Source organism: Castanea sativa, chromosome 7 (genome assembly GCF_040712315.1).
Source record: "Castanea sativa cultivar Marrone di Chiusa Pesio chromosome 7, ASM4071231v1".
Classification (NCBI taxonomy): domain Eukaryota; kingdom Viridiplantae; phylum Streptophyta; class Magnoliopsida; order Fagales; family Fagaceae; genus Castanea; species Castanea sativa.
The window spans coordinates 15,366,245-15,389,821 of record NC_134019.1 but is presented as its reverse complement, the minus strand read 5'-3'; the positions used below and the strand labels follow the sequence as shown (position 1 = coordinate 15,389,821).

The 23,577-nt window shown below is 31.7% G+C and overlaps 1 protein-coding gene across 1 annotated transcript; it reads right to left on the bottom strand.

Moving 5' to 3' along the window:
- Positions 1-6,210: 6,210 nt before the first annotated feature.
- LOC142644034 (WAT1-related protein At1g25270-like) lies at positions 6,211-12,635 on the bottom strand. The gene is made up of 7 exons (XM_075818723.1): positions 12,441-12,635; positions 12,118-12,180; positions 10,968-11,084; positions 9,554-9,812; positions 9,282-9,440; positions 8,420-8,571; positions 6,211-6,457 (listed from the first exon to the last, which is right to left on the bottom strand). Exons 1-7 carry the CDS (start codon positions 12,632-12,634, stop codon positions 6,211-6,213), a joined length of 1,191 nt encoding a protein of 396 aa, XP_075674838.1. The 5' UTR covers position 12,635.
- Positions 12,636-23,577: the final 10,942 nt, after the last annotated feature.

The following is a 23,577-nucleotide window of genomic DNA, read 5'->3' as shown; positions in this document are numbered from 1 at the left end:
TGTTGTGGATGTTATCATATATTAGTTATTTTCTGATATTGACTCATAAAGAGTTTGGTTTAAACACCTAGCCATCATTAATACTATTGGAGTCTTTGTTGGAAAAATGGCATGGAGTGAATAAGAAATTGATGTTTTCTATGTTCACTTGAAGATGTTATTAAAAATGGTAAAAATCCTGAGTCCCACATAGAAAAGGAAAGAGATAATATATGAGTTTATATGCTCATGAGTTGGACATTGGGTTAAGCTTGTGGCATATGTGGATTGGGCATACTTGTCCAAATAATAGTATTTTATTATTTTAATATTCTGAGTCAGTTAGTCTGTGCACAACAGTTATTACTGAAAAAGTGTGCCTGTTCAATAACGTATAATTTTTTATAGTCCCTCATTTATAAAAAAACAAAATTTTTTTCTTCAGAAAACTCTCCAAGTGAGAATATTTTTTGTGCATTTCATTTTGTGTCAAAGAGAAAGAAAAAGACATTGAGTAATATGCAGAGCACGACCTTGTGTGCTTCATTTTCATGCTGTAGATAATTTTATCCTGGGAGACAGATGTTCGTGAGTCTCAAAACACCACAATGATTGTGTGAGGGGCGAAATTTGCTTTAAGAAGATTGTGTCAAACACAAGACTTGATCTGAATTGTTCATCTTTCACGCATTTGGTCTGTGAGTTTTTGATTATTGCAAATTTCTCTTTATATATATATATATATATATATATATATATATATATATATATATATATATATTCAGTATTTGTTTATTGCTTTTGCCTATCACATCTATTTGTGTTATTGCTTATTCTTAGATCTGTGTATTGTTCTTTTTGCTTTATCACAAAAGTAAATTGTTGAAATATATCCAACAATCTTAAAGCAGAATTAAAAATATTTTAATTTATTTTTGTGATTCACGGTGAAAGGAATCTTGTGATTGTTAAAAACACTTTTTCGGCAATTGATTTAACTGTGCAAATTTTTTTGGCAAAACTGGGTTTGTGTTTATCAATTGACGTGTATATCTATCTACTTGTTTGTTTTATAAAGTTAAAATTGTGAACTTTAATATTTTGAAAACATTGAATTTTGTGTTTGAATGCAAAATTTGGTTTGTATATACTGTTTGTTGTTGATCTTTTTCTCTTGATTATTATATTGGACTAGGACCTTTGTCATATTTGCTAATGTTTGCCCTGTGTCTTAGATATTTTCTAAGGATGTGATAAAGTTGATTTGATGCTTGATAGTAGGGGTGAGTTTAATTAAATTATATTATATTAGGATATTTGTGAAACTTGAATTATTGTTTGGTTGGGGATTGGTTTCATTTGTTCAATCATTGTACGAATTGTGTTAGCAATCCGATATTTTTAAATATTTGTTGGATACAATATTATATATGCTTATGACCTTAGTAATTTATGTGGCTCTAGAACCTCTTTTTTTGTGTTGGTTATGTATTGTCTAGTCTACAAAAGTGATTGTTAGTTGTTGATTTTTTTTTTAGTGCAAATTCATGTTCTCTTGAATTTTGACTGTATTTCTATGGTACCTAAGTAGAATACTTTTACTATCAAAATCCTTTGTCTATTTTGACATTACGCAGAGACTAGATGACTTATTATATTTTATATGATTTTTGCTTTAAAGTGATACTTGAATGTAGTGCCGTGTCTATATGCCGTCTCTCTCTCTCTCTCTCTCTCTCTCTATATATATATATATATATATGGTTATTGTGTAATATAAAACAATGCTTCAGTTGGATTTTGCGAATTCAATCTGATGGAGTTTTATTTTGACAGAAATGTTGAATGAAATTGTGCCTGTTGTTGCCCCTATTACTGTTCCTGTTAATCATGGAGAAAAGCCAGAGAAATTTAATGGTACTGAGTTTAAGAGATGACAACCAAAAATGCTGTTCTATCTCACTACATTGAATTTGACAAAATTCTTATATGAGAATGGTCCAAAACTCAAGGAAAATGAGACAGATAGGCAAGTGGTTGCTGCTGTGGAAGCATGGAAACATGTTGACTTCCTGTGCAAAAACTATATTCTGAATGGATTGACAACACATTGTATAGTGTGTATAGTTCAATCAAGATAGCAAAAGAATTGTGGGATTCCCTAGATAAGAAATATAAGACAGAAGATGCTAGAACTAAAAAGTTTATTGTGGGCAAACTTCTGGATTACAAAATGGTGGATTCCAAAATTGTGCTTAGTCAAGTGCAAGAGCTACAAGTAATCTTACATGAAATATATGCTAAGGGTATGTCTGTAAGTGAATCATTTCAAGTGACTACTATCATTGAGAAACTGCCTCCTTCTTGGAAAGATTTCAAAAATTACCTGAAGCATAAGCGCAAGGAGATGCGGCTAGAAGACTTGATCGTAAGATTGAGAATTAAGGAAGAAAATGTTCTTCAGAAAAAGCCGTAGGGAATCACTACATGGAATCTAAAGCAAACATTGTGGAGCATAATAAGAATAAGAGGAAGTACTCTGGAACTAGTGGGGGTAACTTTACAAAGTTAAACAGAAAATGTTATGTGTGTGGCAAGATGGGGCATCGTGCTAAGGACTGCCATAAGCGTAAAGACCAAGGGACCAAGAAAGGCTTTCAAGCCAACATTACTAAAGTGGAAAATATTTCTAAAGATGTGGATGATATAGACCTTTCTGCAGTGATTTCTGAAGTGAATTTGGTAGGAGGAGATACCAAGGAATGGTGGATGGTCACTGGTTCTACTCGCCATGTATGTTTAGATCAGAATTTGTTTTCTGATGATATAGACCTTTCTGCAGTGATTTCTGAAGTGAATTTGGTAGGAGGAGATACCAAGGAATGGTGGATGGTCACTGGTTCTACTCGCCATGTATGTTTAGATCAGAATTTGTTTTCTTCATACCATACTGTGGACAATGGAGAAGAAATATTCATGGGGAATTCCTCAACCTCTAAGGTTGTAGGAAAAGGAAAGGTAATATTGAAGATGAGTTCAGGCAAGAAACTTACTTTGAATGATGTGTTGCATGTGCCAGATATTCGTAAGAATCTTGTTTCTTTCTCACTGTTAAGTAAGAATGGCTTCAAATTGGTCATTGAATCTGACAAGTTTGTACTCACAAAGAATGTCATGTACGTGGGAAAGGGTTATATGAGCAATGGGCTATTCAAAATTAATATAGAGTAAATCTAGATTATTGCAAGTGTGGTTTTGGTTTGTAATAATTTAAGTGTGATATTGTAGTAATGTGATATAGAGATGACTTATATATTATATTATATTTATATATATATACAGCTTGTAATTTACGTACTTTTGTATTGTAAAAGCATGTATATAATCTTCAGTTGACTTATATGTGTGTTTGATGTAATATATTTAGAATTATTTATTACTTTTCGGCTTCTCTTTATTTGTGTATATGATTCTTTACACTTTTTCTTTTAATTGCTTTTTGGAAAAAATAGTTTAGCATATTACAGAAGGAAAAAGAGTTCACATGGCCTAGATATATAAAGTGACATGATAGAGTAGTAAGATCTTTTAATATGCTTAAATTAGCCATGTGAACTTGTAATATAAATATAAGCTAGTATATTAATTTAACCTTTTTGGACGTGATGAATAGGATTGGCCATCATTTGTATTCATTGTTTTGTAAAATTGTTTCTTTGCAATAACTATTTGTTGACCCAATGTTATATTATGCATTTAATGAACATATGTGATTATGATCATTGATAACATTGAATGGAATTGAAATGGTTCTGCAAAACGATGATGTGTGGAGCGAATGGTGCAATCCATTTGGACAAAACAAAGGAGGAATGAAAGAAAATTTGTAAGACACTATGAATTATGGAAAGGTCAAATAACTTTTTTATAATTCTTTAAATGTGGGGGTGTCTTCTTAAAAAGAAGGTGACTTATTTAAAGAGGTTTTGATTGAGATACAAAACAATGACATGTGAAATATGCTACCTATTTCTAAATGTGTAATTACCAATTAAGTGTCTTGGTAGTACACATAGTTATGGTAGATCTTGACATATTCTTCTGAGGCATATTACCATGAGGCAGTTGCTCTCAAATGAAAGTTGTTTTAAATTATAAAACAGATCCGTAATTAGTTATTTGAGTGGAGAGCAAGTAAACTGCTCATTGAGGGGAATGAGGTTAAAGCCTATGACCTAAAGGATCCATGACGGTAACCCCGCCTAGTTGACTGGAGATCCTAAGATCTAGGTTTTCAAAGGGACAACAAAATTGTGTAGACTAGTTTTTATCACTATGGAGATTACATCTCTCTCTCTCTCTCTCTCTCTCATTCATATGATGAAATAATGATGTCTGTAAGCAATGTTTAGGGTAAGCTTTGCTTTTAATGATTCTTATATCTTAGAATTCCGAGTGGGGTATAACAAGATACTTTTAATAAGAATCACCTATATGAGTGTGAAGTGGGGCCACTTTCATGAGAGTTTCTAGGCTGAATTCTCTAAAACACTTCATGAATTTCCTAGGATATGTTCAGGATCGAAATGAACACAACTATAAGAACAAAATATGTTCAAAAAGGAGCCGTGTGAATTCTATTGTCTTAGTATATACAAACGGCTGAACAGTTCAAGACATCATGTTCACTAGTTAGCTAGTATATCCGATAGTCTTTCACAAAGGAAAGTTCAAAACCACAAGGTACTTCTCTCAATACAGTAACTTTTCTTCTACTCTCTCTGTTTCTGCATCATCATTTGCATTGTTTTTATCACTTTCTATTCATGTGGGGGATTGTTGGAAAAATGGCATGGAGTGAATAAGAAATTGATGTTTTTAAGTGGTAAAAATCCTAAGTCCCACATAGAAAAGGAAAGAGATTATATATGAGTTTATATGCTCATGAGTTGGACATTGAGTTGGGCTTTTGACATATGTGGACTGGACCTACTTGTCCAAATAATAATATTTTATTATTTTAATATTTTAAGTCAATTAGTCTTTGCATTGCAGTTAATACTGAAACAGAGTACCTGTTCAGTAACGTACAATTTTTGATAGTCCCTCATTCATAAAAAACAATTTTTTTTTTCAAAAAACTCTCCAAGTGAGAATATTTTTTGTGCATTTCATTTTGTGTCAAAGAGAGAGAAAGAGACATTAAGTAGTTTGCAGAGCACGACCTTGTGTGCTTCATTTTCGTGCTATAGATAATTTTATCCTGGGAGGTAGACGTTCGTGAGTCTCAAAGCACCACAATAATTGTGTGAGGGGCGAAATCTACTTTAAAGAGATTGTGTCAAACACAAGACTTGATCTGAATTGTTTATCCTTCACGCATTTAGCCTGTAAGTTTTTGATTATTGCAAATTTCTCTTTATATATATATATATATATATATATATATATATATATATATATATATATATTCAGTATTTGTTTATTGTTTTTGCCTATTACATTTATTTGTGTTGTTGCTTATTCTTAGATCTGTGTATTGTTCTTTTTGCTTTATCCCAAAAGTAAATTGTATAAATATATCCAGCAGGCTTAAGGCAATTACACTAAGTGGAGGTTTAAGTTGGAAGGCACATCTTTTATGCATGACAGCATGTCAAATTAAGTTTATGACTAAGAGGACGTATTACAAACTAATAGGAGTGTTGGATATTTTGTATATCCAAGTCGATTGTAATACATCACTTTAGTAGTGAAAGAGTGTTATTATCTCTTCAGAAGAGATAATGAGAAGGAAACAATTGAAAATCAATTGGAAAATTAAGTACATTTATGGTGGCTAACGAATGTCTGGCGAGATTTTTGGTTGACCGAGTGTCTACCAAATGTCTAACAAGAGTTTTTGTCCAAAACTCTATATACACTCGATTGACCAATTGCCTAACAAGTCTATACAAATATTGCGGTTTTCGGCAGAATTTTTACCAAGAGTTCTAAAACTTGATATTTAAGCATCTAGGAACATTGGGAGATTATTTCTAACTGCTTTTAGCAGTAAGAGCTTTTTTTTTTTTTTTTTTTGGGTATCATTTACGAGAAAAACCAACTTGTAGTATCTGTCTCCTCCATCTCAATTTCGGGTCTCTAAATCTAAATGACAAATGTGAGTCATTTTTTAGTTCTTCTTGTATTGCGTTCCTATTATTTCATTTCATTTTCTTCAAATCTCCTTTATGATGAATCTCCATCAATAGCTACGCTTAATGTTGTAAGGCCATTCGAGCTAATATTTTTAATGCTTTCATTGTTGCCATAGTTGTTATTATTTATTGCAGAAGCGGTAGCAATCTCACTCGATTGAGATTGAAATTCTTGGGAGCTTTTTGATGACTCTGGCTGATCTATCATCTTCATTTCCCTGCTTTTACCCCACAACACCATGTACAACCCGCACACGATCAAAGCCGCTCCTAGTATACTGTCATTTGAAAACATAAAAGTGCTAATGTAAGAATTTATCGTTTATTTTATTTTATTTATTTTATTTTTATTTTATTTTTTTTTGAGATTAAAGCTTTTACAAGTTTTGCATAATCTACAATAATTCAACGAACGCAGCAATCAACATTTACTAAAAGAGGCCACTACCCCTTTTAGCCAAAGCTTAATTATTTACTCTCCAGTTTTAACTATAAATAAATCGAGCATGTTGACCAAAGATTATGTTCATTATAAATTGTTTGTATACACTTACAAACATTTGGGTTGAAATTTGGTTCATAAAAAAATATGGGTCAGTTGTATTCTATCTCAAGGCCAAGTTGGGACAACATGTTAGTCCTTTCCCTACACTGCCTTTAGTGAACCAAGAGGTCATTCTTTCATTCGAAACATTGGCTATGTTTCAGGAGAGATCCCATCAGCTTAGAAATAGGACTATCATTGATCAATGGGTATCTAAGGAAGATGCTACTTGGTTCAATTTGCATAAACTCTGCAGCTAGTTTCGACACCTTATGGACATGGTGTTTTAAGGAGGGCGGTATGTTACAAACCTTTCAAGGTGCCCTAGTATATACTGTTATGCCTTAATGGATATTGTTATGATCCTATTGGTGATGTTATTGTTGCATTATGTTACCGCATTGTGCTGTTAATGCTACATGATGTTATTGCTTTATGTATAATGCTATGGTAGTGAGAGTGTCACTACTAGGTGTGCTGATTATGACAATTGCCAACTTATACTGATGGTACAGTTGCAACCTTGGGCCAACGGCTAGTTACCAATACAAATTCTTATGTGCTTGTGAGGACCTTAAGGTTTTTATTGTTAGATATTAAGGTTAGTGTATAACATATTAGGCTTAGTTCCATGTGTTTTGTTTAGTGTCTATGCATAATTGATAGGGTGTTCGGTTGTTGTAGGATGTTATGCTAGCTGCCCCAACTGGTTAGAAGATTTGGTTGAGCAAAGCATCTCCCCCTTTGCAATTCACGTGTAAATGGCATGCTAGCCTTGTATGATCATTAATAAAAAAAAAAAAAAAAAAGAAGTCTCTTTCATCTCTTATTTCCCAATCGTCTCCCAATCCTCCCATTTATTCTTAGGAGGCATGGCTCCTCTGAAGTTAGCCATTAACCTACAGCTAGTCACTCATCCGGAACCTTAACAGCATTCCAGCCCTACCTTGCTACTTAAGTTAACACTTCTATTGAGGAAACCCTTCGTTTCAGTTACTTGAACTTCAGAAAATTTTGAAGAAAGCATTGGAAGCGCTGAAGAAAAATTTCTGGATTGAAATCTTAGTTGAAAGTGTTTGTTATGTCAGCTCCAAAAGGACAAATTGAATGTGAAAACAAAATAAAATCAAATTAGTAACTTTATATCCATATACTTATAGGATGCTCTTAATTTTCGGGATAGCCACTTACGAACTAAGGTGTAACCTAAAATTAATCTTTTATATTAGTGGACAACTCTGGACTTACCTTATTGGATTGATTTGTTTTTTCTTTGAGAATCTTATTGCATTGAAATTGAATGTGAAAGAATAATAGTATAAATTAGTAACTTTAATGAGTTAATCTAGATATACTTTATAGGATCTTAATTTTCAGGCTAACCAATTATTAATTATCTTCTCCGAAAAAAAAAAAAAAAAACTAGGGGTAAGTTATAAATACTCATAAGTAGTATTTGAGTACTCGCTATATGATTCAAAATTCAAGGTGGAGGGAGAGATGGACAGAGGGGATAAATTGTAGGATTTTTGAAAATTCAAATATAAATTGAACAACTAAAAGTTTAAGATTTAATTTGTTTGGAATTATGTATTCCCCTTTTTTATTTTTTATTTTTGCTAAAACAAGAAAAAAATAATTTTTTATAAGTCATTTATTGCTTTAATATATTTAGAAGTTGTTGGAAAATATATACCTTCCCAGGTGCAGCTCTTCCTCCAATACTAAAGATCCTACGAGTGCTACGATTAAGAGCGAAAGAGGATTAAAAATTGAGACAAACATTGGACCTCTTGCTTGTATACACCAAGCAATTACAGCCACCACCACGCCAGAACACACAATCCCCTACAAGTCAAGAACCAAAACAAATTCCAAAACTGTCAAAGATTCTTCTAAATTTAGGTTTATATATAGCAATGAAAAAAAAAAATTTTAAAAAAAATCAAATTCGAGGTTACACCTACAAATTAAGTTGGGTAAAAGATTTCAAAACATAAATTTAAAAACGTCAGCATTAAATTCTACAGTTTCAAAAATAACAATATGATTTAATTTGCTACTTTTGAAACAATATGATTTAATTTGATACACCCCTATATTATAAGGTTTTAAAAGTAATTTACCTAGTAATATATTTATTAGATATGTTCACAAAGGTTTTGTAATATGTATTTCTGTTTGTTTCAACAATGATATTTTCTAGAAAATGAGTCATTTTTCAAGAAGCATTTTTTTATAAAACTATCTTATTTTTCAATATTTGGTAGCAATTTTAAATGAATTGAAAAAAACCTTTAAACTTCCATTATTTAATTAGCTTGCTGTGAGATAGAGTTATTTTCCAAAAAAATTTAATGGAAAACAATCTCTAAAAATAAGCCATACTTTTTATGATGACCAAAAATAGTTTTCTTTAGACTCATATTTTTTTATGCTACCAAATACTGAAAAACAAAGAAAACTATCTTTACACAAGATTTTTCATCGAAACAAACAGAGTGTATAGTGTAAAATCCTCTAGTCTAGTGTATAAAAAAAAATGAAGGATGAAGTACCGAATAAGCTGCAGTAAGGAGCCTAAGACCCCAACTCAATTTCCACTCACTCCAATCCCTTTCAGTGCATAACGCAAAAACAATAGACTGCAAGAAACTCATTGTACATATGAGAGCTGTGACTGAATAAAGGCATGGATATCTTTCATTCATTTTTGCCTGTCCTCAAAAACAACAGCAACATAGTTATAAAAATATAAATTAGAAAATTGCATGGGCATTAATTAATATTTAATTATTGTAAAATGGCAGTAATTGGAATTCTGACCTACCTGGATTATCAACCACAGTGCATAGGATAAACTGCTGGCTAAACATAACAGGGCACCGATTACATGACGACTAGAGCCTGGGTGTGATGGTGCCACGTGTTGCTGATGATGATCATGATGTAAAAGGTCAACATGCGTTGACCACAACTCAATTTTCTCACCTCTGTATAAAGTGAATAGCATTGCCCCTCCTATTCCTACCACTGTCCCCGCAATCTTCATAATCCCACCCAATGTTCCTAGTGCTGACTTTTCCAACCTAACAATTAATATCAAATTAATTGAAATTCAAACATCTACTTTAACCCTAATAAGGGTGATTGGTTTTGATGTTCTTAAAGAAATCATTCTCGATTCAAAACTCTTAATCCTTATTTTGTGGTCACTACATCAGATTTACTTAATTGTTTTTGTAAATAACTATTGTATGGGACTTGCAGGGCTATGATTTCATTTTAAAGGACTCAAATCTAATACTTTACAAGTACTAGTTGCAGAGTTAAGATTTGATTTCAAGGAATAAAAATAATATCAAAATTTTGAAAATTTTATTGTGTAACTATCCCTAGATTTTATCGCTTATTAATAGTTTTCCAAAAAAAAAAAAATTATATAAAGAACATATTACAAACTTCTCTTCACTTATTATATTTCTTTTTTCATTACCTCTTTCCTCTAAAATAAAATTAACAAAAGCTTTGAGGGTTTTTTTTTTTATGAGAAAAAGCTTTGAGGGTTTGATATAGAGTAAGGTAATTATATTGCAAAATGAATAAGTATTATAATACAAAAATTAATGAAATAACTACACTATTCTTCTGTTTGGTGACACACAAATAAATACCTAAATCTGTAATCCACAATTTAGTTGTAATATGATAAGATGGTGGAATAAAAAGATATTTCAATGAAATTTTATAAATATAATATTCCAATCAAAGTTCCTAAATATAATTTTGTTTGTAAATTTGTATTTACTATTTTTCTCGTCCAGCGTAGTATCTTATTAGGTATAAATTGAGAATCTGTATAATTACTATTACTTTGTTCAAAATTATCTCAAATTTTTTTTAAAAGCATATCTTATATGTTCATTAAAGTCTAAATTCACTTGCTTGAATATCATGATATCATATAAAAGATATTTTTTACGCATTTATTTAAAAAATTAATCCAACCATCTAAAAAAAAGAAGAAAAAAATAATTGAAATGAACACTAATAATTGAAAGTTTGAAACCATTGTTAAATAAAAAAAATTATGAGGTCATAAAAGATTTGTACATCTTTGATAAACTCGGTAAGATTAAACCAGAAATATTTATTTTTTATTTTAAAGAATAATTATTGCTTATAAATAGCTATTTGGCTATACCTTTACTGCCATATATTAGAGTAAGTTTGAAGTTTAGTACCCGACAGATGTTGCTAGAACGAAGGTAATGGCTGGATTGAGATTACTCATGGCGACAGCAAATGTTGCTGATGTGAAGGCAAAGCTCTCAAAATATAGATTCTGAGCCAATGTCCCCCTGCAATTGAACACATATTATAAATTAATATTCCTGGTGGCTGGTTTCAACTTTGGCCCGAGTTCCTCTTCATTGCATTATATATAAACAAATAAAATTTATTTGATTTAAATTTACGTTAAAATATAATTCTATACAAATTTTACATCTCCTAATATCCTTTTTATTAAATACAATTTTATGATACGATACTTTGTATAATTGAATTTTTCAAGTTTGATTTGGTGGTGAATCTGAATTAAAATCCTTGTTATTCCATCCGCAGCATTGTTTCCTTTGAACTGTTTTGAGTTATAATATTATCGGTGTTGAAATATTAGTGGTTTTGTGAAATATGCTGCTATAACGCATTTTCTAATTTATGGGTATCATTATTAGGATTTGGTAATTTCCTTTTCAATGTTAAATTAGTAATCACGTTTATGTTGTTTTGCAAGGAAAAATAAACTAGTAATATCTTAAATTTTCCTTCGAATTTGAATATTATTATTTTTTCATCTAACTTTTTTTTTTAGAAAAAAATCTAATTTAGGTATATGTGTGTGAAGTTTTCTCTTGGAAACTTGTAGAGTGACCATTACCATGCCAAAGATATGCGATGATATTTTTTTTCATTTAACTTGAAAAGTGAATAGTTGTGCCCTAAAGGTTAGGTGACTGACTTCCAATCTAGGTGAGATGGTCTAAAATTTGGATTAAATTTTCACTGGAAAGGACTAAGCTTGCCTTTTTTTTTTTTTTAAATGTTTGGGTGTTGGAAATTATATTTCGTTCATTCTCATTTTCAAGATATAGTTGTTAGATTAAGCTTTTCTAATTTTTATACAAATTGAGGATAATTACCCCATATAATGCCTTTATTTTTTAGAGAGAAGGAAGATGTGATATTTCAATTAGTTCTCCACCATGATTTTTTTCAGATACAATAGGATTAATCTCACAATTTATATATTACATTTTCACTTGTTATGGCTCAGCAAAAATTTGGCTTCCAGCCAATTACAATGTTGAGAGTATCATGTCTGAAACTTACCCAAGTAACCCACAAAGAAAAGCCTGGAAAATGACTACCCATGTTAGTTTTGGCCTGGTCTTCCTGCAAAGGTTGTAAACAACAATCATTAATGGGATTACATTGGCATAAAATATAGCTTCCATTTTTCCTCTTCCCTATGTTTTTATTTTCGTAGGTTACAGATTACATTAACAAAAGGTAAAATCATTAGAAGGCATATCTTAAAATGCCAAAAACATTTTGAACAAGTAGATATATCATCAAAGTAGAATGCAATATTTATTTAATGGGATTTTTGTACCAAAGAAATAGCTTTTATATATGTATTTGAAGAACAACACCTTCCAAAGATGAGAGCAAGAGGAACCATGAAGGCAGTGGCAAACAACATACGGTAGGCAATAAGGATCCTCAAATTCACTCCATTTTCTGATACAAGTTTGTATAGTATATTCATCCCTGCATATACAATCTGAACTACTACCATTAACATCCCTGGCTTCGAGCTTTGTATCACATTACATAGGTACCCCATCTTTTGCATATATTGTATAGTACTTTGAGAGAGAGAGAGAGAGAGAGAGAGAGAGAGAGCAATTTGGATATCTAAGGCTTTGCTGTTATAGAGATCGAGAGGCCTGATTCATGCGGTGCATGCTATGCCCTCACGTCACTTCAGGTCCACTTAGCGTCCACGTATGGCTGCCAAAAGACACGTAAGAGAATCTTCCTTGGACTCAAAGTATTCCATCGCTCATGTTATAGTGGAAGCACAAATTGACAGATCTTGAAACAGCCTTTTTGTCTAATTTTATCGTTGCCTTGGAAATAAAGGAAAAGCAAAATAAACATGCAATATTTTGATTTGTATTTGGAGTGAAAGACACAAAAAAAAAAGCTCAGTTGGATAGTCGTACAAGACTTGATTTTGTTGTTGATATTAAATACATACTGATCTTATATATTGGTCCCTAGCGATCAAAATCTGAAAAGTTTCTGAAACCAAAATTTCTTCTTTTTTCCTCTTTTTTCTATTTACTAGTAAACAAGAGGAAAAAAATTTGTTGCCACTGCCCCCATCGGACAACCTGTGTTTCCATGTGAAATTAAGAACCCATTAATCACTAACTGTTTACTATGTACTTTAGTAATTGTGTTTAAGAATAGAATAACTAAAAATGCACAACAGTGTGAGACTAATGCATGCCACTTTGGTTTAAGGGTTCTGGTTTTAGACCTAACCTTCTATAAAGGTTTTTTTTTTTTCTACGATTAACTTTCATGAAGACTCCAAGTCACCGTTTCTTTTATATATATACATGTAATTATATATCTCAATATATTATTGGTAGTGGGAGGTTGGGATTTTACCTGGACCATGCATTGTTTCACGTGATTGAACACGCTAACTCAATAAAGGCAAAACCATCTAACAGAAAGAACAAGGAAAAAGAAAGGAAACCAGGGAAAAAGGCTGAAAAAATAAGATTGAGCCAAAAAGAGTAGAAGACACGGCTCTAAGTATAACAGTTCAAATTGTTTGTTCATTTTATCCAAAACTTCTATTTTTCCACTCTTCTGTTCAAATAATTATATATATAAATGGGAAAGATTTTCAAGGAATGCCACTTTCAAACAATGCCAGATATGTTTGTATGACTCATGTACCACAATGATATTCATATTGATCTTGAATTCATGATGTTATTGACTGTTCTAATTTTAAATATGTAGCTCGTATGTCACTTGTCATTTCTTTTAATTCCCAAGGATATATATTGGTATGATCATGTAGCCTAGCTTTTACACGCTTAGTAATTTGTCTTGCATACCAATAAGTCCAGTTAGTCCAAAAATCAGTCTCTGTTATGTGATCTCGTTTCTTGTACTTATTTCAAACAAGGAATTTTGGGACCATTGGGTTCTATTGGCAGGAGAGAGACCAGTTGGCTCACTACTAAGGAGTTTTTTGTTGATTTGAATCTGTTCTAAAAGCAATGGGATTTATGAGTTATATTTTTGATACCACACCCAAGTTTCTTGAGAGTAGGATAAAAAAAACACAAAAAGGAAAACCATAAACAAAGCTTTTTTTTTTTGAGAATAAACAGCTGAAGCAAAGCTAGTTTAAGATAAAGGATGAGTGAAGAATTAATTATTGGAAAATACTCCGTATGCTTTGCATAAGTTAAGAAAAAAGACATCAAAATGACAACATAAAAGAAAGGCATGGGTGATTTTTTAAGCACCTAGTACAATTATCCTTGTATTATTATGAAAAATAATGACAGGGAGGAAGTATCATCAGTGTTTATGCATATACTAGGGAAAACTCTCCTTTTATTGTGCCTCATCTTCTAATTTGTTATGTTGTCATAACTTTTGATTTAGTTGTTTGCAGATGTTCAATATGAATTTTTATCGGTTAAGGGATAAAGAAAAAGGAAAACTTTGACAATTTTATCTAGTAAGCAAGCATGAATGCATTAATTCACCTTAAAGCTGAGAGCGTTATCAGTTATAAGGTTAATTATATTGGCTTGAGGATGCATAGAATCAGATGTAAGATATTGTGAATGTTCAATTTGGCTTTCAATCTGTTGTTAACTATCTTCTTTCTTTTACCCCCTTAAAACATGATATTGGGTTGTGAGCAATCATCAAAATACGAGCTCTTTGTTTTACTTAATTATTACAGTTCAACCAGTTGGAAATAATGGAGAAGTTTATAATATGAAGGATTGGCATTTTTTGGATATTGCTTGTAGGTTTCATCAATCCTTGGTATATGTCAAGAAGAAGGGTATGAAGATTATTGAGAACAAAGCAGTATTGAAGAAGCCAGAAGTGAAGAAGAAGAAGAACACAGTTAAGAAGGCTCTAAATGACACATTCAAAGCAAAGAAAAGGCTGACTTCATTGAGTGAAACACTTGCATTTTGAATGAACAAAAAGGGCATAATCTGATAAGTGAAGAAGAAGAAGAACACAGTTAAGAAGGCTCTAAATGACACAGTCAAAGCAAGGAAAATGCTGACTTCATTGAGTGGAACGCTTGCGTTTTGGATGAAAGTTTTGACGAAACTACTTGCCATTTGAAGCTTTAAGTTAAGCACGTGACATTCATGAGCAAGCAGTTATGGTTGGTTAGGATTAGCTTGATAGGTGTCTTAATGTTATTGGAGGAGCGTTTTTAGGAAAGTTAGTTATTTTTCCCACCCTTTTTTCTTTGTTCTTCCTTGATCTGCTCTATAGTATATAAATAGATCTTGTACATAAAATCAATTACATTTTTCATTTTATAGAGCTTTAGCAATAAGAAGCTATTCTCTCATCAATTATCTCTCTGTTTTCAGAAAATTTTTAGATCATTTTGTGAATCTTCTTTCTCTATTGTTCAATTTCTTTAATCATCTTGAAGTTTTAATAGTATACTTCCTGCGTTATTTTGAATCATCAATTACTTGAGGGGAAAGACTATCAAAGTGTCAGGTATTCTAGGTGACTGCATTTCATGTATCGTCATGTTAAGAAATTACACAGAAAATAAAACCTCATTAGACATATTTTGATAATGTTAATAACATATCACATATATGGTCACTATTCAGCTAAAAAAATACTCAAGCATGTACACACAAAACCAACATCTTTAAGTATCTTCTAAGCCAACTACAAAAAATACCAAAAAGTTGCTACAAACTTTGTAAATAATTGTCTAAGTTGCCCTACAAGCTATAATATATCAAATCTCAATCTTTACTTAAACTGAAAAATTAGCGAATTTTGCATTGCGAACTTCAAGATACATTTTCTTCAATTAGTCATGGGATACTTCAAAACCTTTTCTTCAAAACAAATGGGCGAAAATTAGTACATGGAACTTTGCATAAAGCTTGCACTTGATTTCATGAACAACACTTGTACCCGTCTTTAGACCTTTTTTAAGGATAGGCTTCTCCAACTCATTTTCTACAAAAAGAAAAATCAAATGCATTATGTACATCAGAAGGGAAAAAAATCCACAAAGAAAAATTTCTCAAAAATCCATACCATCAAATCAAAATCTCTACATATAGCAAATACATTGACAAACTTCAAGTGGTCCATATACTCAGTCATGAAACTGAACTAACATAAGAACAAAAGCAATATCTTTTATTAAACATACCTTCTATTTGAAAAACTAAACCAACATAAGAACAAAAGCAATATCTTCTATTAAACATACCTTCTATTTGAAAGGGAATCTGGTAAGAAGCTAAGCAAAATCCAAACACTTTTGTGTGAAAAGAACACGAGTTCAAAAAGGCTTGTCCCTACATGCACATTACATCAAGCCTGAGCCTTGAGGTCCAATAAAAGTTTTTAAAATTATAGTATTTATAGTAACTTACAAAATGAAAAAGGCCATTTAATAATAATAATTTAGATGATAAATATTTATGCTTTTATTTGCAGTAAGCCAAATGTTCAATTTTTCAAACCCCCTTCACACAAGCATTTTGACCTATCAACTCAAAAGCCCATTTAATAATGTGATGCATACAAACATAACAAGATCAATTGAAATCATACAAAGTAGACTGAAATGGATATTTGATTTAATATTATACTTACCAAAAAACAAAAGCAGTTCAAAGTACTGGACCTAATTATAAGAATAAGTAATATGTTAATTAAAAAGTTAAGCACTAGCTAGCTATGATACATTGGGACATATGTTGCAATGTAGAAATACGATGCCAAGTTGCAAAAAATGTTATGATACAAATTTAGTTGACAATTCTACAAAATACTACTAATACACAAGTAATATTGAGGACAGTAACTTCTACAAGGTATGTAAAACTTAAAAAGAATTGTTACTGCACAAAATTCAAGTGGTTTAGCTAGGAATTGGATAGAAATTCAAAGAAGCACCTTTTGCATAAAGTCAGCCCTATTTTGTTAATGAAAGCAAATGTCTAACTCAGCCTACAAGCTAAACTGATAAAAGGAAATGAGATTTTGATGATGAAAGATTTGTCATGATAATGAGCAGCAAGAGTTTGAAATTAGGCAAAGCAGAGCCAAACTTAACCATTCCATGGCAGAGCATTCTGAAAATTTTTAATCTTGAAGCTCAAACCAACAACTAATAAAGCCACACAAAAAAGAAACTAAATTCAGCACCATTAAAAAAAATAGCAGTATCATAGTTTTTTTTTTCCTTTGTTTTTCCAGCAATCAAACAAAGCTTTTTAGTAAAAAAAATCATAGAGAGGGAAAACTTACTAGGCAATGCCTGTGCCGGTGGAGCAACCGACGATGCTGGACTAGTGTGAGACTTGGCCTACGCGATAATGGTGGCTAGGCACGAGGGGTCATGGTGGTAGTGACAATGTAAGGGTTAACATAGAGAGAGAGATAGAGAGAGTGTAGTTTGGAGATGGGTTGGAGAAGAGAGAGATTTTGAAATTTTCGAAAAAGATGGGTTTGCTAAGTAAACTGTATGGTTAAACACAGTTGCGTTTGTTGAGTTAGGTATTTGTATTTTAATTGACTTGGCATGTCTTAGATCATTGATGTATTTCAAAGAGATCCTGTCCATGAAATGGATACTCTCCATTTCAAAGAGAAATGCAGAGGATCCAAATCCCCTTAGCATTTGGATGGTCTATATAAGAGATGAGTTGTATGCTTTAAACCCCATTGTTCCAAATGCTAGGAATGTATCTGTTATCATATCAAATACTATATATAAAAGTAGAAGCGAGTGAAAGTTTATTTCTGTATTATCTCTAGTTATCTCACATAGGACAAAATACTGAGTTTAAATTGACGTGTTGAAAAAAAAAACGCAAAACGCCACACTAAAACAAAACGTTAATCCATCTGATGTTTCAAGTCAGTTGAATAAATTGACAAAAAAAAAAAAAAACCCTTCATTCTACCAAACATATGTACTTTTCTGTTTCTTTTTTGTAAAAACATGCGCAAGGTCAGTATAGTGTAATTAATCTTTCTGCAATTTGTTGATTGTGTAAATAATTGTTTATTGTTACCATGGTTGCCCTTTCTACTCAATTTAGCATCTCAAATTTCAGCATATATATATTTTGGAACTTTGTTTAATTCGGTTTTTCTAACATCAAAATAGAACAGCCAGATTAAAAATTGATTTTATCATTCTAAGTGCGTACTTGACACGTTTGTGTCCGTATCGGATACGTATTCGACACCAGTATGTTGACAATTTTGCCATGTTTGTGTTTCTTAGCCAAGCATTGCACTAGACCAGACATAGTCTTTGCAACGTGCAAACTTTTTAGATATACAAGTAATCCAAGTGAGGATAATTGATAATAAATAGGCAAAGACTTTGGTTCCTTAAAGAGAACCAGTAGTCTAGGACTCTCATATTCTAATTTTCCAGTCTTATTGGAAGTGTATTTGAATGCTAGTTGAATTAAAAGTGTGAGTGGTAAAAAGTCTATTATGGTTGGATATTTATTCTTGGTGGAGTGCAATCTCATGGGCATCTAAGAAACAAATGAAAATTTCTCATTCCACCATGGAATATACGTTTATAGCTTTGCCAGCAGAGGACAAGGAAGCAAAATGTCTACGAAATATGTTTTTAGATATATAGGGTTATGGTCACAATTGATACTAGCCGTTTTGGTGTACTATGATTGTGAAGTCATCATGGCTTGAGCATATAGTAAGGTATAAAAGGAAAAGTATAGATGTATAAGGCATAAGTTCATAAGACAATAGATAGAAGATGGTACCATATCAATTGTGCTTGTTAATTCAAGTAATAACTTGACCAATCCTATTACCAAAGCATTGTCTCGAGACTTGGTTAGGATAATATTCATTGGAATGAGACTAAAACCATTCTTTTAAGAGAATCACTAATAGTGGCCACTATTAGTGTGACAAGCTATTGACACGTAGTTAGTAAATGCACTAAAATTTTGCATCTCATTTAGAGTGGATTAGAACTGTCTGTTATGTTTTTAGAGGATGAATTTTATACTCTTAACGAAGTTCATAAATAATTAAAGGTTTGTGTAATAAAGACATAAAGTATGAACTTCACATTTGTGAACATAAGAGTAAAATGGATTTCTCTTGTAAATATTGATCAATTAAACTGGGAAGAGCATAAGACCATAACGGTTTTAACAAAAATGGTGGAATTCTTAAATTGTTGTGGATGTTATCATATATTAGTTATTTTCTGATATTGACTCATAAAGAGTTTGGTTTAAACACCTAGCCATCATTAATACTATTGGAGTCTTTGTTGGAAAAATGGCATGGAGTGAATAAGAAATTGATGTTTTCTATGTTCACTTGAAGATGTTATTAAAAATGGTAAAAATCCCGAGTCCCACATAGAAAAGGAAAGAGATAATATATGAGTTTATATGCTCATGAGTTGGACATTGGGTTAAGCTTGTTGCATATTTGTATAGGGAATACTTGTCCAAATACTAGTATATGATTATTTTCATATTCTGAGTCGGTTAATTACGTGTACAACAGTTATTATTGCGAAAAAGTGTGCCTGTTCAATAACGTATAATTTTTGATAGTCCCTCATTTATAAAAAAAACAAAATTTTTTTCTTCAGAAAACTCTCCAAGTGAGAATATTTTTTGTGCATTTCATTTTGTGTCAAAGAGAGAGAAAAAGACATTGAGTAATATGCGAGCACGACCTTGTGTGCTTCATTTTCATGTGTAGATAATTTTATCCAGGGAGTCAGATGTTCGTGAGTCTCAAAACTCCAAAATGATTGTGTGAGTGGCGAAAGTTGCTTTAATAAGATTTAGTCAAACACATGACTGGATCTGAATTGTTCATCCTTCACGCATTTGGTCTGTGAGTTTTTAATTATTTGCAAATTTCTCTTTATATATATATATATATATATATATATATATATATATATATATATATATATATATATATTCAGTATTTGTTTATTGCTTTTGCCTATCACATCTATTTGTGTTATTGCTTATTCTTAGATCTGTGTATTGTTCTTTTTGCTTTATCATAAAAGTAAATTGTTGAAATATATCCAACAATCTTAAAGCAGAATTAAAAATATTTTAATTTATTTTTGTGATTCACGGTGAAAGGAATCTTGTGATTGTTAAAAACACTTTTTCGGCAATTGATTTAACTGTGCAAATTTTTTTGGCAAAACTGGGTTTGTGTTTATCAATTGACGTGTATATCTATCTACTTGTTTGTTTTATAAAGTTAAAATTGTGAACTTTAATATTTTGAAAACATTGAATTTTGTGTTTGAATGCAAAATTTGGTTTGTATATATTGTTTGTTGTTGATCTTTTTCTCTTGATTATTATATTGGACTAGGACCTTTGTCATATTTGCTAATGTTTGCCCTGTGTCTTAGATATTTTCTAAGCATGTGATAAAGTTGATTTGATGCTTGATAGTAGGGGTGAGTTTAATTAAATTATATTATATTAGGATATTTGTGAAACTTGAATTATTGTTTGGTTGGGGATTGGTTTCATTTGTTCAATCATTGTACGAATTGTGTTAGCAATCCGATATTTTTAAATATTTGTTGGATACAATATTATATATGCTTATGACCTTAGTAATTTATGTGGCTCTAGAACCTCTTTTTTTGTGTTGGCTATGTATTGTCTAGTCTACAAAAGTGATTGTTAGTTGTTGATTTTTTTTTAGTGCAAATTCATGTTCTCTTGAACTTTGACTGTATTTCTATGGTACCTGAGTAGAATACTTTTACTATCAAAATCCTTTGTCTATTTTGACATTACGCAGAGACTAGATGACTTATTATATTTTATATGATTTTTGCTTTAAAGTGATACTTGAATGTAGTGCCGTGTCTATATGCCGTCTCTCTCTCTCTCTCTCTCTCTCTCTAATGCTTCAGTTGGATTTTGCGAATTCAATCTGATGGAGTTTTATTTTGACAGAAATGTTGAATGAAATTGTGCCTGTTGTTGCCCCTATTACTGTTCCTGTTAATCATGGAGAAAAGCCAGAGAAATTTAATGGTACTGAGTTTAAGAGATGACAACCAAAAATGCTGTTCTATCTCACTACATTGAATTTGACAAAATTCTTATATGAGAATGCTCCAAAACTCAAGGAAAATGAGACAGATAGGCAAGTGGTTGCTGCTGTGGAAGCATGGAAACATGTTGACTTCCTGTGCAAAAACTATATTCTGAATGGATTGACAACACATTGTATAGTGTGTATAGTTCAATCAAGATAGCAAAAGAATTGTGGAATTCCCTGGATAAGAAATATAAGACAGAAGATGCTGGAACTAAAAAGTTTATTGTGGGCAAACTTCTGGATTACAAAATGGTGGATTCCAAAATTGTGCTTAGTCAAGTGCAAGAGCTACAAGTAATCTTACATGAAATACATGCTAAGGGTATGTCTGTAAGTGAATCATTTCAAGTGGCTACTATCATTGAGAAATTGCCTCCTTCTTGGAAAGATTTCAAAAATTACCTGAAGCATAAGCGCAAGGAGATGCGGCTAGAAGACTTGATCGTATGATTGAGAATTAAGGAAGAAAATGTTCTTCAGAAAAAGCCGTAGGGAATCACTACATGGAATCTAAAGCAAACATTGTGGAGCATAATAAGAATAAGAGGAAGTACTCTGGAACTAGTGGGGGTAACTTTACAAAGTTAAACAGAAAATGCTATGTGTGTGGCAAGATGGGGCATCGTGCTAAGGACTGCCATAAGCGTAAAGACCAAGGGACCAAGAAAGGCTTTCAAGCCAACATTACTGAAGTGGAAAATATTTCTAAAGATGTGGATGATATAGACCTTTCTGCAGTGATTTCTGAAGTGAATTTGGTAGGAGGAGATACCAAGGAATGGTGGATGGTCACTGGTTCTACTCGCCATGTATGTTTAGATCAGAATTTGTTTTCTGATGATATAGACCTTTCTGCAGTGATTTCTGAAGTGAATTTGGTAGGAGGAGATACCAAGGAATGGTGGATGGTCACTGGTTCTACTCGCCATGTATGTTTAGATCAGAATTTGTTTTCTTCATACCATACTGTGGACAATGGAGAAGAAATATTCATGGGGAATTCCTCAACCTCTAAGGTTGTAGGAAAAGGAAAGGTAATATTGAAGATGACTTCAAGCAAGAAACTTACTTTGAATGATGTGTTGCATGTGCCAGATATTCGTAAGAATCTTGTTTCTTTCTCACTGTTAAGTAAGAATGGCTTCAAATTGGTCATTGAATCTGACAAGTTTGTACTCACAAAGAATGGCATGTACGTGGGAAAGGGTTATATGAGCAATGGGCTATTCAAAATTAATATAGAGTAAATCTGGATTATTGCAAGTGTGGTTTTGGTTTGTAATAATTTAAGTGTGATATTGTAGTAATGTGATATAGAGATGACTTATATATTATATTATATTATATTATATATATATATATATATATATATATATATATATATATATATATATATATATATATATATATACAGCTTGTAGTTTACGTACTTTTGTATTGTAAAAGCGTATATATAATCTTCAGTTGACTTATATGTGTGTTTGATGTAATATATCTAGAATTATTTATTACTTTTCGGCTTCTCTTTATTTGTGTGTATGATTTTTACACTTTTCCTCTTGACTGCTTTTTGGAAAAAGTAGTTTAGCATATTACAGAAGGAAAAGGAGTTAACATGGCCTAGATATATAAAGTGACATGATAGAGTAGTAAGATCTTTTAATATGCTTAAGTTAGCCATGTGAACTTGTAATAAAAACATAAGCTAGTATATTACTTTAACCTTTATGGACGTGATGAATAGGATTGGCCATCATTTGTATTCATTGTTTTGTAAAATTGTTTCTTTGCAATAACTATTTGTTGACCCAATGTTATATTATGCATTTAATGAACATATGTGATTATGATCATTGATAACATTGAATGGAATTGAAATGGTTCTGCAAAACGATGATGTGTGGAGCGAATGGTGCAATCCATTTGGACAAAACAAAGGAGGAATGAAAGAAAATTTGTAAGACACTATGAATTATGGAAAGGTCAAATAACTTTTTTATAATTCTTTAAATGTGGGGGTGTCTCTTAAAAAGAAGGTGGCTTATTTAAAGAGGTTTTGATTGAGATATAAAACAATGACATGTGAAATATGCTACCTATTTCTAAATGTGTAATTACCAATTAAGTGTCTTGGTAGTACACATAGTTATGGTAGATCTTGACATATTCTTCTGAGGCATATTACCATGAGGCAGTTGCTCTCAAATGAAAGTTGTTTTAAATTATAAAACAAATCCGTAATTAGTTATTTGAGTGGAGAGCAAGTAAACTGCTCATTGAGGGGAATGAGGTTAAAGCCTATGACCTAAAGGATCCATGACGGTAACCCCGCCTAGTTGACTGGAGATC

Bases quoted from the DNA above. Each gene is read 5' to 3' on its own strand.
- LOC142644034 (XM_075818723.1), bottom strand. From the start codon at position 12,634: ATGGGGTACCTATGTAATGTGATACAAAGCTCGAAGCCAGGGATGTTA. The intron at 12,181-12,440 runs GTGTTGTTCTTC...CAACCTTTGCAG, and splicing joins CTTGCTCTCATCTTTGGAAG to GAAGACCAGGCCAAAACTAA. The intron at 11,085-12,117 runs GTAAGTTTCAGA...GTTCAATTGCAG, and splicing joins TTTCTTTGTGGGTTACTTGG to GGGGACATTGGCTCAGAATC.